General features: G+C 37.2%; 1 protein-coding gene across 1 annotated transcript in view; it reads right to left on the bottom strand.

Annotated features, from left to right (window-relative positions):
- The window catches only part of LOC150085834 (nitric oxide synthase, inducible-like), a 137,793-nt gene that overhangs the window by 18,786 nt on the left and 100,454 nt on the right, over positions 1-18,553 (bottom strand). The window contains exon 19 of the mRNA XM_090374711.1: positions 1,710-1,794. Coding sequence (XP_090230837.1) covers positions 1,710-1,794 — 85 coding nt within the window. The remainder of the gene's footprint in view (positions 1-1,709; positions 1,795-18,553) is intronic.

Raw genomic sequence — 18,553 nt, 5'->3', positions numbered from 1 at the left:
TGGGGAGGTGCACTGTCCTGCTGGAAGAGTCCATTGCCCTGTGGTGCACGATGACCATGAAGGGATTCAGACAGTCTACAAGGATGGACATGTAACCTGAACAGTACAGAGATGCATCTAGACGTACCAGAGTTCCCAACGTGTGCCAGTTGAACATGCCCCAGACCATTACCGACCATCCACCTGCCTGAAAAGTTCCTTGTTCACATGACAGCTGCATAGCTTCGTGTGATTTCCACCAGATACGTACCTTCCCGTCTGCTCGAAATAACTCGAAATGGGACACAACGGACCAGGAGACAGTCTCCAATCATCCAAGGTCCAGTGCTGATGTTCCTTCACCCAGTTGAGGCGTAGAGTCCTGTGTCGTCGTGTTAGCAATGGGACTCTGGTGGGTCAGTGGCTACCATAACTTATTGCGGCTAATGATTGCCTGATGGTCTTGGTGGAGACGTTTCTGGCAACTCTTTCATTTAAGTCTGCAGTGATTTGTGCCACTTTCGTGCTCTGGTTGGCTGAAACAATGCAAGACAGACATCAATGGCCACGTTCATCCATCACCTTTCTCTGCCCACAGTGCTGTCTGCAATGAGATGTTATTCCAGAAATGGCATGTTCTTGATACACTCTTGATACTTTTGAATGGGGATAGTGCAATTTCTGTACCACCTCGATAGTGTTGTTGTTGTTATTTGGTTTTTAGGAGCATTAGCAACTAAGGCCATATTGCTCCGGGAATATGGGGTGGTCATTCCCTGACCTTTCCACATCCTCTGTATTTGGTGGTGACGGGCTCGAACCCCGGTCTAATCAAGAAGCGTGGGCTACGCACTGCTGCTCCTTGATAGTGACCCATGCGTCGGTCACCACTATCATTCCTCTTTCAAAGTCAGTTAACTCATGACGTTTATCCATACTGACATCTAATTGCCATCTACGTGAATGTAGTGTACCTATATACTTACCAAGCCGTGGGTTTGTCCACTATTGAGAAGGACGATTGCGTTGCATTGCCCAGGAATCACAGATTCCATGAATTCTCTCCTTTCAGTGTACTTGCTAGCCATTTGCTATGTGTATTTGGAAAAATACAGCAGCCCAATTTGTATACCATTTGTATCCTGCTACTGTTAAAATGTATAACTGACAACAAATTGGTGTATGGTTACTGGTCAGTACAAAAATATGGTGTGGTGCTGCGTAGTAGCATGATAAACCATGGTACCCTATCTCACTGAGCAATTAAAAGATTCTGGCATAGTCAGTTTCATAATGTTATAGTTTAACTTTGTAACATACTGAAAACTGTTAAAATATTAATGTTGTGTAGTGAAACAATGTAAATAGAAGACCACATTATCTGCTGGTGCAATTCAAAAGTTCATTTTGTGCCAATGGTTTACTATTCATGCTACAGCTAATTAATAAAATGGTACAAATTTTCATATGCTAATGGCACTTCTAGTTTCGTCAAATATGATTTGGAAATTTGAATAACAGTTCATTGTAGTCATGCTGTAAAAGGCACAGCTAGAAAATAGAAGTGGTCTACTTTTATTTTCTGGATGAAATTAAGAAGTAAAACACTGATCAGTTTTACAGCTGCACTATAAAGCTGTCATGTTGCAATGAAATAAACTAAGATGCTAAAAGTTTAAACAGACAGCTTTGAAAATTTTAATAATAATCTGATTAAATTAAAACTTTACCTTCTAGCAAAGCAGGAAATATCCTCTTCAGGAAAAGAATTTAAATATGATGTGCAAATTCCATGGTGGATGGGACCTTTGTCATCTAAAAATGAATATATCTTAATTAAATACTTATTCAAAACAAGAGTTGAATAATGTTGCAAACTTCTTGTTATTAATTTGTTTCATACTGTACCTCTGATTTAATTGGTGTTATATTAATTGCTAATCATATTTTATAAATTATATATTTATTTCCCATTATTTTCATTCATTGCTATATACAGGGCGTCCAAAAAAAAAAAAAAAAAAAAATGTATACACACTTTCAGCCCATAATTCAATAACCTTTTTTTTTTTCAGTTGCAAGGTGGTGATAATAATGGAGAAGACCAGACTTACATTTGAACAGCGGAAATTTGTATTGAAGTGGTACTGGAAGTCGGAAAATATCCACAAAGTCCAGAGACAGTTTAGGAGTGAATACATTACTGAACTACCAACACATCTCACAATCTCGTGTTTTCGTGATAAGTTTGAAGTGGATGGCATTGTGCAAAATGCACACAGGCAATGACCAGGAAGACCTCGCATATCCACGAGATCACAAGAGGTGCTGCTTAGAATTAGCATTAGTTGAGGCATATGATGCAAGAAAAAAACCTCCCACTTCACCCATCTATTCACTCCAAATGCTTGTCCAGCTCAGCATTAAATTTATTTAATGCTATCAACTTCCACAACAAGAGATGGAAGTCTGTTCCAGCAATCAACTACCCACTGGCTAAAGGCAAATTTCCTCATATCTATTCTACAACTGTCTTTCCTCAATTTGAATCTATGCCCCCACAGGTTCTTAATCTGAGAAAGAGGAAGAATCCCATCAGCATTGTGCTTGCTCAACCTGTTCAAGGCTTTATACACCTCAATCAGATCACCTCACACATGCCCAATCTCCAGGTGCTGCAATTTGCAGAACTTAAGCCTATCTTGGGAAGAGCACCCCTTTGTTCCCCTCAATCTTGTTCCCTTCTCTGTACTCTTTCTAGCAACTCTACATCCTTCCTAAAATGAGGCCTCCAGACCTGTACACGGTATTCAAGGTGTGGCCTGACCATCGCCTTAATGGGATAATCACCTCCTTGTCCCCACTAGCAAAATTCCTATATATCATTGACATGACCTGCTTTGGCAGTCTGTCTGCACTGCTAAGAAAACTTCATATCTGACTGCACAATTACCCCCAGGTCTTTTTAACTGCTCACTTCCCTAAGTGTAAAATTACACAGTTGATATGTTTCTCTTGGGTTCTGCTACCCATATGCACTACTTTTCATTTGGCAATGCTAAACTTCAGTTGCCACTTCTCAGCCCATTTGCCCAACTTATCTAGATCCAGTTGCATACTGTCTCTACTGTATTTAACAACCCTGCCAACCTTTGTATCATCTGCAAACTTGGACATTAAGCCCAATATACCTTCATCAATATTATTGATGAATACACAAAACAACAATGGGCTTAGCACCGAACACTGGGGAACTCCACTAATAACATTAGTCCACGAAGAGCAGTGTCCCTCTCTGTCGTTTCCCACTCAACCATCCCTTTAAGGAAATCTGTACAACAAGCTGCTTGTGAAACGGCAATTCCCAAATCCAGTGTGCATAACATTTTAAAGTGTTTAATATGGAAAAGGTACATTCCAAGATTAGTGCAGGCCCTGAATGAAGATGATCCTGATTGTAGGTTTGAATTTTCAGAGTGGTTTTTAAGAAAATCTACAGAGGACGCTCTGCTAATAAGATCATTTGGAGTGATGAGGCAACATTCATGTTGAATGGTACAATTAATCGCCACAGTTGTTCATACTGGACAACCAAGAATCCACACGTTACCGAGAAACATTTTAATTTACTGGACATTACAGTGTGGTGTGGATTATCATCCTTGGGTTTTATTGGACCATTCTTTTTTTGATGCAACAGTTACTGGTGCTGTTTACTTCAACTTGCTTCAGGAATCAATCATTGCACACATTTGTGAATTATTTGAGGATGATGATGAATTTTATTTTCAACATGAGGGGTACCTTCCCATTTTCATTGTGATGTTAGGACTTATCTGGATGAAACTTTCCCAAAGATGGATTGGACAAAGAGGCGGTGTTGAGTTCCCTCCGCATTCTTCAGGTCTAATGCCATTGGATTTTTATGTCACAAAACCAGCAACGATCGCTGAATTATGGTAGGCTATTGAAGCAGAATGTGCAGCAATATCAAGAGACATCTTAGGTGATGTATGCAATTCAGTTTCTCGATGATGTAAACAACGTCTGGATGAGATTGGAGGACAATTTGAACACTTGTATTAATGCATATTTTTTTCTCACATTTTTTCTTAATTATAAAATTAAATTTATGAAAATAAATATAAAGTTATTAACAATCAAAGTGTGGATAAATTTTTTTTTCAGACACCCTGTATATATGAAATGAATAAACTGGCAAATTTATTAAAGTGAGAGCACTAGGTTACCAAGCATAATGCTCTAAAACTTATTTGGAGGATGACATATTGACCAACAAAAGGAGTAGGATTGCATTACAGAACTTGCAGTAAGGCTAAGAAGCAAGTCCCAATGGTAAATAGTTAGTGGCAGATTAAGACAGTTTGAGGCCCCAAACTGTTTTAGCTTATATTATATAAGGGTATGTTTTATTATTTTAATTAATAGTTTTAAAATTGTTAAATGAAAGAGATAACACAGAAAGAAAAAAATTATTAGTTATTATATTACAAAATTGCATCAGGCCACCGTAGCCTAGTGGTCAGGCGTGTGGGTGCATAAGTACACGTGCCTTGAGTGATCGGGGTTCAAGCCTGTGACTGCTGAATACGGTGCTGTTTCTTGTATTCAATTTATATGCGAACTCCTCTGACCATTTGGTCGTCCGGGAGTATAAACAGAAAATTTATATTATTTTATATAATATATAAAAACATAGTATGAGATATAATAAATAATACAAATATAAATAATAGGTAACAGTGGTAACATCCACTAAAGCAAATAGTAAATTATAGCAATAATTGAATAAAATAATTAAAAAAAAATACTTTTACTTATTAATGGTTTTTTCTTGCTTTTATTAATAACCTCTTCCATATCCAAGTTCTGTACAAACTTACTTTCAATAAATAAAATAGTTAAACTGCTTTTTTTTTTTTTTTTTGGTAGTTGTTGGCGCATAGGCTTCTGTGGCCATAATGCACCTCCCAAGGTTTTTGCAGTACTTTGATCCAAGCCCGAGGCGGGAATCAAACCCGCGACCTTTGGGTTGCCAGGCAGGCACTTTACCCGCCCGGCTGGTTAAACTGCTCAGATGGTCTTGAGTTAAGTTATTGCATAAATAATTTTAACTCGTTTAAGAACTGAAAATGGTTATTCTCCACTTGCCAAATGGAATGCTTAAAATTATTTTTAATGTTTCAATATTAGGAAATGTTGATTGAAGTCTATCTAACACAGTCTTATACATTATAATTGAATCAACAATATTATCGTCTTTCATAAACTGTAGAAAATAAATTACCTCATCTTTAAAACTGTTCGTTTTGCTTGCGCTAATGTCATTCTTATGCTTGTTTCTTATCTATCAATGCACATATTAAGTTCATCCTCTGTCATGCATGATTTAAAAGTAAGTAGAAAATTGTCAGTAACATTACTGTAAACTTCACATCTTTTATCTAACTCGCAAATAAGCTTGTCACAAATAACACTACGTATATTAGCAATGAAAGCTTGTTCAGGTAAATTTATTTCATTGCTCCTTGATTCATCATATTGTAGTGCTTTTTTTTTTTTTTGCCTGGTTTTTAAATCTTTAAACTCTAGAAACTCTGAGTTATTAAATTGGCTGTTTCTCTCCAAACACTTTCAAAATCATTTCGAATATGCAAAATAAATTCTAATAAAGATTTTAGCTGTTTATTACTTTCCATAAATTGTTTTGTAGATCTTGAAGGGATTCATTGGTACTATTCATTAACTGCAAGAGTTATTCCAAAACACTGGGAGCAAAACAATCTTATAATTGTGAAATTTTTTTTTTTAATAATTTTTGTGTTTCTCCTCATCATTTATAGTTACTTCTTTCAAAGCTTTTTTTAATATACCCTTAGTTTTCTCTTAAAACTAAACTTTGGCCATTCCCCTTGTATAACTTACTATTTTTATATAATAAGATTTGCTTTATAAATGGCTGATGAAAATATCCCATCATCTTGTGGAATTTGAAAATGATACATATGATTTTTTTTTTTTTTTCTTAGTCACTATGACCAAGTGCTGCATAAGTCACATAAATTTACTCATGAAATGAGTAAATTTATGAAATGAGTAAATCAAAATTTGCAAGAATATTTGCTGATGCTATCGAGGCAGTGTTAGGTGGGTCGGAAAACTGCTAGCTTGGGGGGAGACAAAGACCAATAGATTGACAGTAGCCACTGGCAGAGGTGAAAGAGATTCTTGCACTGCTTCTATTAGAATGAGCAGAAGCCTGGAAAACAAGATGCATGGTATTTCAGAGACTGCTGGGAGCCATTGCGGTACAAGTAAACACATGGGTTGTGTTAGGGTAGCTAAGAATAGAAACAGGTGCAGGTATACTTGCGTGTACACCAATGCTAGGAGTTTAGTAAATAAATTTGATGAATTTGAGGTATTGCTCAAAACATCAAAGGCAGATATTGTTGGGATATCAGAGACGTGGTGTCACACAGATATAAGGGATGCAGAACTGCAATTTGGGGAGTACAACGTCTACAGAAAGGATAGACAGGATAGGAAGGGGGGAGGGGTTATGCTATTAGTTAAGAAACACATAAAAACCAAGGAAGTGAAGCCAGTCGACATCGCCGGACAGTGCAGTGTTGAATCAGTTTGGTGTGACATAAGCATTGGGAGATCAAAATTGAGAGTAGGAGTGTGCTATAGGCCTAATGACTCTGATGAGTATAATAAGGAACTGTACAGGGAAATAGAGTGGGCCAGTAAATCAGAGAGTCTTATAATGGGAGATTTTAATTTCCCAGATATTGACTGGAATTTGGGGGCTGGTTACTCACACACTAGCAGGGCTTTTGTGATTTATTGGATGATTGTTTTCTACATCAGCATGTTCGGGAGGCAATTAGAGGGGGTAATACTCTTGATTTGATTATCAGCAGTGATTCTTCATGCATTAAGAATCTGCTGATAAACGAACCACTAGGTGGCAGTGATCACAGTGTGCTGAAGTGGGATTTACTCAAAGAGGTAACTACCATTAGGGGTAAAGGGAAGGGTTATTGCTTCCGTAAAGGCGACTACGATAGTATTTAAATTCTAAACAGTGGGACCAACTGATGATGTTACCAACAGCAAATTCAAAATGGGAAGCATTCAAAGAACTTATCTTGGAAGCTACTAGGCTTTACATACCAACTAAGAAATATTGTTCAAGGTTTAAGCCAAAATGGATGTCAGATGAACTAATGAGGCATATGGCAGAGAAGAAAAATGCATGGGATACTTACAAATTAACACATGACACAGAAGCCTATGATAGATACAAGTTGATATGCAACCAATTTACAAAGGAGGTTAGGCAGGCAAAGGCAGATTACGAGAAATCCTTGCCAAGGGATGCAAAGAAAAACAGCAAAGAGTTCTTTACTTATGTTAACTCTAGAAGGAAGGGGATGAATCAGATTGGTCCACTTGATATTGATGGGTCAACTGTTGATGATCCTGCTCAGGTAGCTAACAAACTAAATGAATATTTTGCATCGACATTCACACATGAGGAGTTATTCAGCGAGGGGAATGCCAGAGGTGTATTCAACTCTAGCAGTAAGCTAGAGAATCTTGTAATAACTGAGAGTAAAGTGGAGGAGAAATTGTTGAAGATAAAGACAAGAAAGGCACCCGGGGTGGATGGGATCTATCCAGTTATATTAAAGGAGGCAGCAAAGGAAGTAAGCAAACCCTTAGCCATAATTATGAGAGCTTCCTTGGACTCAGGGGGAGGTACCCATAGACTGGAAATGTGCAAATGTGACCCCAATATACAAAGGAGGATCAAAGGCTGACACAAGTAATTATAGACCTGTGAGCTTAACTTCTGTTCCAGGAAAATTAATGGAGGCACTGGTTAAAGAAGCACTGCAGGATCATTTAGACAAGACTTCAGTTATAGCTCAGACACAGCATGGTTTTGTTAAGGGGAAGTCTTGCCTGACCAACTTGATTGGATATTATGATGCAGTCACAAAAGAACTGGATGCAGGGAATAACTTTGATATTATATACTTGGATCTTAGAAAGGCTTTTGATACTGTTGCACATGGAAGACTGCTACACAAATTGGAGCAGTGTGACATTGGAGGCAAATTGCTGCTATGGATAAAGGGGTGGTTGAGGGGGAGAAGACAGAGAGTGGTAATCAATGGACACTGCTCATCGTGGACTAATGTTATTAGTGGAGTCCCTCAGGGCTCAGTGTTGGGTCCATTATTGTTTTCTGTATTTATAAATGATATTGATGATGGTATATCAAGCTTAATGTCCAAGTTTGCAGATGATACAAAGGTTGGCAGGGTTGTCAAGGACACTACTGACACTATGCTGCTGCAACAGGATCTGGAAAGGTTGAGCAGATGGGCTGAGAGGTGGCAAATGAAGTTTAACATTGACAAATGTAAAGTACTACACATGGGAAACAGCAACCCCAGAGCAACGTATCAACTCTGTGGTACTACACTGACAGTGGTAGAGAATGAAAGGGACTTGGGGGTGGTTGTGCAGGCAAATATGAAGTTCTCTGAGCAGTGCAGACGGGCTGCACGAGTAGCTCATGGAGTATTGTCAATGATATACAGGAATTTTTCCAGCAGGGATAAGGAGGTGATTATTCCATTGTATAAGGCAATGGTCAGGCCACACCTAGAGTAGGTGTGTATACAGGTCTGGAGGCCTCATTTCAAGAAGGATGTAGAGCTGCTGGAACGAGTACAGAGAAGGGCAACAAGATTAGTGAATGGAACAAAGGGGTGCTCTTATGAAGAAAGGCTTAAGTTTTGCAAATTACAGTCTCTGGAGACTAGGCACCAGCGAGGTGATCTGATAGAGGTGTATAAAGCCTTGAATGGTTTAAGCATGCTCAATGCTGATGGGATTCTTCCTCTAGCTCAGAAAAATCACCTGAGAGGGCATAAATTCAAATTGAGGAAAGACAGATGTAGGATAGACGTGAGGAAATTTGCCTTTAGCCAGCGGGTGGTTGGTTGGTGGAACAGACTTCCATCCCTTGTGGTGGAGGTTGATAGCCTAAATAAGTTTAAGGCTCAGCTGGACAGGTATTTGGAACGAACAGAGGGGTGAAGTGGAAGTGGGTTTTTTTTTTTTTTTTTTTTGGCTGATGCTGCATAAGCTTGCTTTCTTGCATCAAATGCCTCTACTAATGCTAATGCTAAATTTTTGAGAAGGAAAGTTCTGAAGGAGAATTTGCATAAGCTTGACTAAACAAAGCAATATACTCATTTGAGTACCAGACAGTGAGACTGCACCATCAAGGAGTTTGGCTGTCAAAGCTGTAAACAAATGATTGGGGCTTTTCGGAAGGATGTAGAGTTGCTAGAACGAGTACAGATAAGGTGAACAAAGGGGTGCTCTTATGAAGAAGGGCTTAAGTCCTGCAAATTGCAGCATCTGGAGACTAGGCACCTGCGAGGTGATCTAATCGAGGTGTATAAGGCCTCGAATGGATTGAGCAGGCTCAATGCTGATGGGATTCTTCCTCTTGCCCAGATTACAAACCTGAGGCAGCATAAATTGAAATTGAGGAAAGACAGTTGTTAAACAGATGTGCCGAATTTTCCTTTAGACAGCAGATAGTCAGATTGCTGGAGCAAACTTCCATCTGTTGTTGTGGAAGATGATAGCTTAAATAAATTCAAGGCAGAACTAGACAAACCTTTGGAAGGAATGGGTGGGTGGGTGAAATGGGAAGAGATTTTTTTGGCCAATGCTGTATAAGCTTGCTTTCTTGCATCATAGGCCTCTGCTAATGCTAATACTTACAATTCATACACAAAAAATGTTTTCTCAAATAAGAGCAACTCTGCTTATACTCCAGGATGACCACATAAAGTCAGGAGAGTTCACAAGATCGAGAGAATAAACCACTACCATATTTAGTAGTTACATAGGCTTGAACCGCAGTCACTCGAGCATATGTATTTCTGTACCCTTATACCAGACCACTTGGTTACAGTGATTGACAAATCAATAATAAATTTTCTGTTTATAATCCAGGATGATCAGGAGTTCACAAGATAGAGAATATATTTAGTATTTGTGTGTGCTTGAATCATAATCAGACAATGCACATGTACTTATGCAACTTCATGCCTGACCAATCAGTTTCCTTTTTTAATATGTAATTGTCACACCTAGTAAACAATTATTTTCAATAACACTATAAATAAAACTGTATTTGTAAGTTAACAATTAAAAAAAAAAAAATATATATATATATATATATATATATATTCCTAAGCTATGAATAAAATTTGAGTAAGAATAAGTGAATAATTTATTATTCTTAACATTAAGTTTCAATTTTAAAAAAAAGGGAAAATTATTCTTTATTCATGAACATAACAAGTACTTTGTGTTCTTATTTTTATTTTGAATAAATTTTGCTCAATGCTGGCTGTGAGGTCTGAAACCAATCAAAGGTACTTATCTGCATTCTTTGTTGTTGCTGGATCCATGATGATTTGCATATGACAAATGCGGTGTATGAGTTTTGTGAGTACAATTAAGTGAATTCTATTATTTAGTGGTCACAGTATGGTTCATATTTTTGATAGAACACACTAATCACCTTCATATTTAGGTATGTTAGCATATCACCTATTACATTCACAATCTCTATTTGTTCATCTGCATGTAATAACTTGGCATCCTAATGGATGGATTTTCATAAAATTTTATAATATTTGGATTGTTTAGAAAATTTGTTGAGCCATCTCTTAAATTTCATTAAAATTGAACAATTTTTTGTCTGTCCACCCACATTTACCAACTTGACTCACAGTGGACAGGTTTTGATCAAATTTTATATTTAGCTTTTCCAAGACAGATATTAAGCCAACCCAAATTTCATTAAAATCAGACTAATACAAATATGATACAAAAGATGGACAGACAAAAATTATTTTTTGTCTGTCCATCTACACATAATAATTCAAAATCTCAGTAAATGAATTTTTGTAAAATTTTATATTTGGCTCTTTTATAATGATTTGTCGAGCCTCCCAAAACTTCACTAAAATTGACCACCAGAATTTTATTCTTTTCGTTCATATCACATAGACTATCCACATGCCATATACAGTAGACTAGGTTTTTCTGGGATAAACAGTAAAAAAAAAAAAAAAATCCCAGGTTTCCTGGTTAATCCAAAAATACAGTAAGTGGCCCGGCATACGTTCCAGGACTTATGTAAGTCGAGTTTTACGTAACTCGGTAATGACTAATAAAATATTGCTACTATAGCCATGATATGTCAAAATTACAAAAACCACATAATATTCTCAGAAGAATGAAGAAAAATAGTTATATATTTTTCAATTAGTTAGTTATATATATATATAGAAAAATAGTTATATATTTTTAATTAGTTCAATTAAAACACTTCATCTGGGGACAGTAGTGAAGTAGCTGGAGTGGCACATAAGAAAAGAAAACATAAAAGGAAGAAATTGTACAGTAAAAATTGATATTTATTTTGTAGCCTTGGTTATTATAGTTGACTTCATTGGTGATGATCCCTTCACCGCTTCTCGTATTCTTTGTCTTTTATTATTGTGTTCACTGTTGACACTGACAAATCTGAATTCTGCACAATACTTGTTAATGTTTGACCATTTTCAAACATCCTTATTTTAATTTTCTGATCCGAATCAACCGCTTTCCTTTTTTTGATCGATTTACTAGTACAGCTGTCACTTATTCTCTTAGTTAGCACTATGATAATGGCCAAAATGAAATTTTCTGTAAAGGACTTCACAAGGTTAAGGCGAAAACTCACTATTATCACCCCATGTGAGCTTACATTTTACTAAAACACATATCTGGAGGTCACTATCATAAATTTGCACTTTATGGGTTATTGGGCTTTTCTGTTAGTTCAATTCATTATAAACGGGTAGTAAACTCGATCGTTTTGCATTGCATTAATACTTATAGTTGGAATTTTGTGGGATATGTTATTATGGTGAAATGTGTGTACCTTCACTGAAGTCTTCAGGCGCCTCCATAGCCAGGTGGGAAGGAGCAGCAGTGCGTAGCATACGCTTCTTGATTAGACTGAGGTTCGAGCCCATCACCACCAAATATGGAGGATGCGGAAAGGTCAGGGAATGACCACTGCATATTCCCGGAGCAATATGGCCTTAGTTGCTAATGCTCCTAAAAACCAAACAACAACAACAACAACAGAAATCTTTGGTCATATACAAAAAAACCTAAATAAATTAAGAATCTTCTCTTCATTCCTATATTTAAGCTTGTTACTCCATATTTCATTTGTGCATGCCATGATCATTATTGATTGCTTATTATTATTTTACTGTTTTAAATTTTACATTCCTAAAAAAGAAAAAAAAATTGAGTGAAAAAAATTAGCATAAGTTTGAAGTTATGTAAGTCGGGGACTTACAAATATGTATCCAAAAATGTTCAGCAACCTATGTAAAAAATAAGGAGATAGATAAAAAAAACTTACCATGCACTACTTGCATGTCCAATATGATGCTTCCCTTTATTTTTTATAATGTTGGTGACCAAACCATACAGCTTGTGTATGGTTTGGTCACCAACATTATAATGGTTCATTAAAAATTTAATGGATGCACCATTTTCAAACTTTTGAATAATTTCAAGTTTTTGTTTAATTGAAAGCTCAGCTCGTTTGCATTTACCCATCATTTTTGTGACTTCTAAACAAAAAAAACATTTGTTATCCCTGACACAAATAATGAAATAAAATTTCTCTTTGCGGCGTGATGGAACACAACAATCGAAGTGATGTACTAAAACTAAACATTTTTTTTTTTTTTTAGCATCAGGTGTGAAGACAGTGGGAGTTGCAAGATAATAATCTCCCACTGACGACTTTATAACACTGCTTCTTGTCGCTTATTTACAACTTGCAAAACATCTTTTTATACCCATATTTTATTATTTCTGGTTGATTTTTTAAAATATTTTTTATTTGGAGTCTTGAAGTGACCCAGTTAATCCACTTCCCTGTTAAACTGATCTCGGTAAATCAAGAGTGTGCTGTATTGTATCCTAAGCAATGGATATTGTTTATTGCTGTGACTGGAGAATATGGCAGATCATCTTCATTTTTTTTTCTTTTCTTTTCACCTGATTTATGTGCTTGCAATTTTATTCTGGCTGCTAGAATAGCACAGGGACATGTAAAAGGGGTGGGGGTACTGGATACAATGCACCTAGGTACAACACAGAAGGGTCCCAGGCCCCATGATACAACTGCACGGTCTTGGAATAGCAGCATGGATAAGTTAAGTATGCCTGTTATCTTCACCATGACTGTCTGTCTGTACATAATGTCAAGTTTTTACAATATGGATGGACTTTCCAACCTGCCTATGAGTAGGATTGGCCTGAACACTTTGTGCAAAATAAATTTATATATATACACTGTATATAAATTTATTTTGAAAATTTATTAAATTTATTTATTATAAATTTAATAAATTTATTAAAACTCTTAAAGACATTATGAAACAGTTGCCTGTTATTTTCACCAGCTCAAAGAATGCATGGTTTACTTCACAGATTTTTTCTGACTGGTTCTTCAACCACTTTGTCCCTGATGCGAGGGACTTCCAGACAGATGTTCTGATAATTTCCCCCAATAATGTAAAGGCATTGTTGCTTCTTGACAACACCCCTGGTCATCCTAGTGCTGAGAAGTTAGTAAGGATGGCAGAATTAAATGTCTTTTTTTGCCTCCTAACACAACTTCAGTTATTCAGCCAATAGACCAGGGAATAATTGCAGCCTGCAAGTGGCTGTATAAGAAGACTTTTTGTAAAAAAGTAATGGTTGTGTTGGAGGATGAAGAAGACAAAAGGAGCTAGGACACTTCAGAATCTATGAGCCTACAACATTAAGCCTGCACTCTAACTTTGCAGCTGCTTGGAAGAAGATTAAGACTATGACTTTGGCAAATGGTTGGAAGAAGTTGTTGTACAATACTGAACTGGATTTGGATTTTGAAGGATTTGAGGCAAATGACTTTTGGGGCATTCTTGTAAATGCTGGCAACCAGGAAACAACTGAAGATGTTCTGAAATGGCTTGAAAATGATGGAGGTGGTCCTGGCTACTAAGTCCACACCGAAGAAGAAATTGTGGATGAGGTCAATAAGGCAAGGCAGGGGAAGAAGAAGACATTGAGGAAGAGAAAATTACACTACACTGTCTGAAATGAGAAATCTCATGGACATCGCTGTCCACTACATAGGGACATCTTCTGACCCTGAAATTGTCCCTTACTATGAACATTTTCGGCAGTTCAGGGCGATCGTTATTAAGAAACAACATCAGAGTGGCAAACAACTGAAGCTGGATGCTTTCTTTAAGTGAACTTCAGCGACTCCCACTCCTATTTCACCTCCAACTGCTTGCACATCTCAACTGTCTAAAAGCAAACAGATGACACCAGTGCCTCCATTTGTGAACATTTCAGAAGAATTTGAAGCTGAGGATTCCCCTTTATCTCTACCTTCAGACTGAATAATGATTACTGTATTACTACCACTATGGTCATGGCAAAATACTCTTCAACTATACTGTCAAAAAGGTGAGTATATATATTACATATTCTTTATTATAATTTTATATTGTATAGTACTGTATATTATATTAAAGCTTTTTTTTATATTAAAAACAATAAAAAAAAATCCCCCCCCCACAAGGTTACATTTGATTTAACGGACTTTTGGCATTAACGGACATTCCTTCTTCCCTATTAGTCCATTAAATCTAGGGTTTACTGTATATATATATATAATCTATTATGAAATATTTGAATATATGTAAAAAGTATGTCAGATCAGATTAATGCCATCAATTGTAGACTGAACTTTACATCAGTCTGTAATCTAATTACTATTATAAGAGTATAATTGGTACTATATAGGTATTCAAAGTGTATTAAAACATTGGCATAAAAGTGCTCAGCGGGCCATAAGGCCAAAAGAACCTATAAAGACTAAGATAGCCTGTGTTGGTTTACATCGCTATACTCTAGAAATAAACGTATAATTAGCAATAAAATAAAAATAGAATAAAATAAAATAAAATAATGATTATGCAGCTAATTATCAATAATCAGATACATTGAATGGCACTTTTTCGAAGGCTAACACCATTCAATATATCCCACCAATAATTAGCGAGGCTATCTGTTTCTGATTGTTGTCTGCCTGTTTAACTAGGTCCAAATAATTAAACATAAAGGCAATCTGTGCTAAACTTTAAATTTAACAGCAAACAGGCAAGATAACAGCTAGTCCAACAGATAGCTTTGAAACAAATATACAGAATATAATACAGAAAAAGAGTGCCAACCATAATTTTCACTTCAGATGTGGTGTTTTTTATTTATTTTATACATGTGCAAAAGAAAGCTTATGCTGACATAAGGAGAAAGGCGGTAAGAATAAGTATAGTAATAAATAAATAAAAAAAAAAAAAAAATAATAATAAGTAAACTAGGGCTGAAGCCTCAAGCTATGGAAAAGTCTAGACTATGTATAAGTATACGGTGCCTCCGTAGCCAGGTGGGAAGGAGCAGCAGTGCATAGCACACGCTTCTTGATTAGACCGGGGTTCGAGCCAGTCACCACCAAATATGGAGGATGCAGAAAGGTCAGGAACGACTACTGCATATTCCCGGAGCAATATGGCCTTAGTTGCTAATGCTCCTAAAAAAAAAAAAAAAAAAAAAACAAATATAAGTATAGTGCAAAAGCATCAATAATACATAGCCAAATCTGAATTAACAGAATGTTAGCAAAACGGCATCGTTTTAAGTTACATCTCATATTGTGAATACCTTCACAACGAGTTGCCATGATATTGCACTACTTCGAATAAGTAATGCTTCACCCAAGGAGAAGACTAATGTTACTTATTCTCAGATGGATACCACCACCCAGACGGCACCGTTTTGAAATATGGTATGGGATAAAGTTCTCGGTTATCCTCATACTATCCCTATTACACTTAGAAAAGAGATAAAGATGTAGGAAGGTGACAGTAGGAGAGGTAGAGGAAGGAAATGCCGTAGAAAGAAGAAAGGGACAATTGCTCCTTCAACTCACATACAAAGCTCATATATTCCTCGAATAGGCAACGCTTCCCCAGTAGAGAAGACTGTTGTTACCTATTCGAGGAAACTCAGCTCCTTCAACTCACACTCAAAGCTCATATATTCCTCGAATAGACGGCACCGTTTCAGGGCTATTTGGCCCTTCTTCGGTGGGTGGGTAGGTACCGGACGGCACCGTTTTGGGACTATTTTGTATTTGTGTGGGATAATAAATCGACTATCCAGTTGTCCCTATTAGACTTAGAAAAGCAAAAAGGTAGAGGGAAAGTAATAGTAAGAGTGTAAGAGGAAAAGAAACAGTGTAGAAGAATGAAAGGGACAGTAACTCCTTCAACTCACACCACTCAAAAACTCAAACTCCTCGAATAGGCAACACTTCCCCAGTGGAGAAGGCTGTTGTTACCTATTCTTGGAAACTCCGGACATCATCAGGCTCCCCCTGGTGCCGTTCCAGGGCTATTTGGCCCTTCTTCGGTGGGTGGGTACGTAGGTATCCGAGTGATGCAATGATGGAAAAACAGTTATAAAGTATAACTCCACAATATGAGAGATGCCTGATGGTGTATGATGTGTTTAGACTATAAAGCATTTAGGGCTGAAACCTCAAGCTATGGAAAAGTCTAGACTATGTATAAGTATAGTGCAAAAGCATCAATAATACATAGCCAAATCTGAATGAACAGAATATTAGCAAAGCGGCATAGTTTTAAGTTATATCTCATATTGTGAATACCTTCACAATGAGTTGCCATGATATTGCACTACTTCAAATAAGTAACACTTCACCTGAGGAGAAGACTAATGTTACTTATTCTCAGATGGATACCACCACCCAGATGGCACCGTCTGGGTGGTAGTATTTTAAATAAAGATGAAAAAAAAATAAAATAAAATATATATATATATATATATATATATATATATATATATAAAGTTTCTTTTATTATCTTCTAAATTTCTACATTTCTCCTGTCTAAGTGATCAAAATTCTCTTGGTTTCTCAAATTTTTACTTTGATTGATTGGCTTCACTTTTGGTCTGTATGTGTTACAGTTAATTATCACACATATAAATACATTTTTGCCTTTAGCCAGTTAGGTGATTAGAACTAGACAAACTTTTGAAGTGAATGAATGAGTGGAATGGGAAGTTTTTTTTTTTTTATATTTTATTTTGGCTAATGCTGTCTAAGCTTGCTTTCTTGCATCATATACCTTTACTAATGCTAATATACACCAAATTGTGAGAGAGAGAGAGAGAGAGAGAGAGAGAGAGAGAGAGAGAGGGGTCATGCACCAAACTATTGATGTGATTCCATTGTTGCCTTGATTCTGGGAACATTCTCCATAGTCTGCATAGTGATTTCTTGCTTGCACCGATCAAGTGAAAAGAATTTAATTAGTAAGTGAGAGAGTAAACACAGTAACACATAAAAAACTGACACAAGGCACAGATATTTAGGAGATAACATATATTAAATTTAGAAAATATAGAAGCTTTCAGCTCTGTATGTAGCCTTTTTCAACTAATTGAGCGCTGGCAAGTAGTTGTTTTTATGTGCTGTAGCTGACAGAGTACATAAGCACGCGAGGTTACGGAGGAGGGGTGAGTGGTTTGTGGGTAGTTGCAAACGGTGAAGAGGGCAAGGAAGAGAAGTCAGGAGAGGGGAGGGAGAAGCAGGAAGGAAGACAGTTGAGATGAGTGACAGTCATAGGCAGCTGCCAAGCTCGTGGACTATGAGAGGCTCAAAGATTGCATGTATGCAGGTGCCATGGTCCATGTTGATCATATTACACTGATGTGTGCTGATTCCAGCCAATGGCAGATCCTGAAATTCCACGAGAAGCTTATGATTTTTGTATTCTTGGGTGTGATATCATGGCTCTCCTGCCAATAGTGAGCAGCTAGCGCTGAATGGGTAAAGTCAGCTTTAGTGATGGTTTGGTGGTCCCTCAGCCGGTCTTCCAAATGAAGGATGGCTTCCCTCAATGTAGATTGCTTTGCTGTCCCGGCACTGTATGCAGTAAATGATCCTGCTCCGCTTCAGGAGGGGGGGGAAAGTATGTGGTTGGAGTTTCATTCTGGGTGTTTGAATGGTGTGGATGTTGTAGCTGTGAAGGATTCTGGCTATGGCATGTGTTAGAGCAGGGTAAAATGGGATGCAGGCGATGCCTGTGAAACCGAAAGTGTTTGTTTGTTGGGCGTCTGATGAGGAGTATCTGGTGCTGTGACAGTGTGATATCTGTAGTCCGCAGTAGTTGAGGGTCTGCTCAGCGTAGCCGCATTTTCTGAGGTCTGACTTGACCCTATGTATTTCTTAGCGCGTGCTGGTAGTGTTGGAGCAATGTGTCCAAGCCCTGTTCATTAGTGACCG

Source organism: Mastigoproctus giganteus, chromosome 5 (assembly GCF_048544385.1).
Source record: "Mastigoproctus giganteus isolate SK-2022 chromosome 5, ASM4854438v1, whole genome shotgun sequence".
Lineage (NCBI taxonomy): Eukaryota > Metazoa > Arthropoda > Arachnida > Uropygi > Thelyphonidae > Mastigoproctus > Mastigoproctus giganteus.
This window is presented reverse-complemented; position numbering and strand designations above follow the sequence as displayed.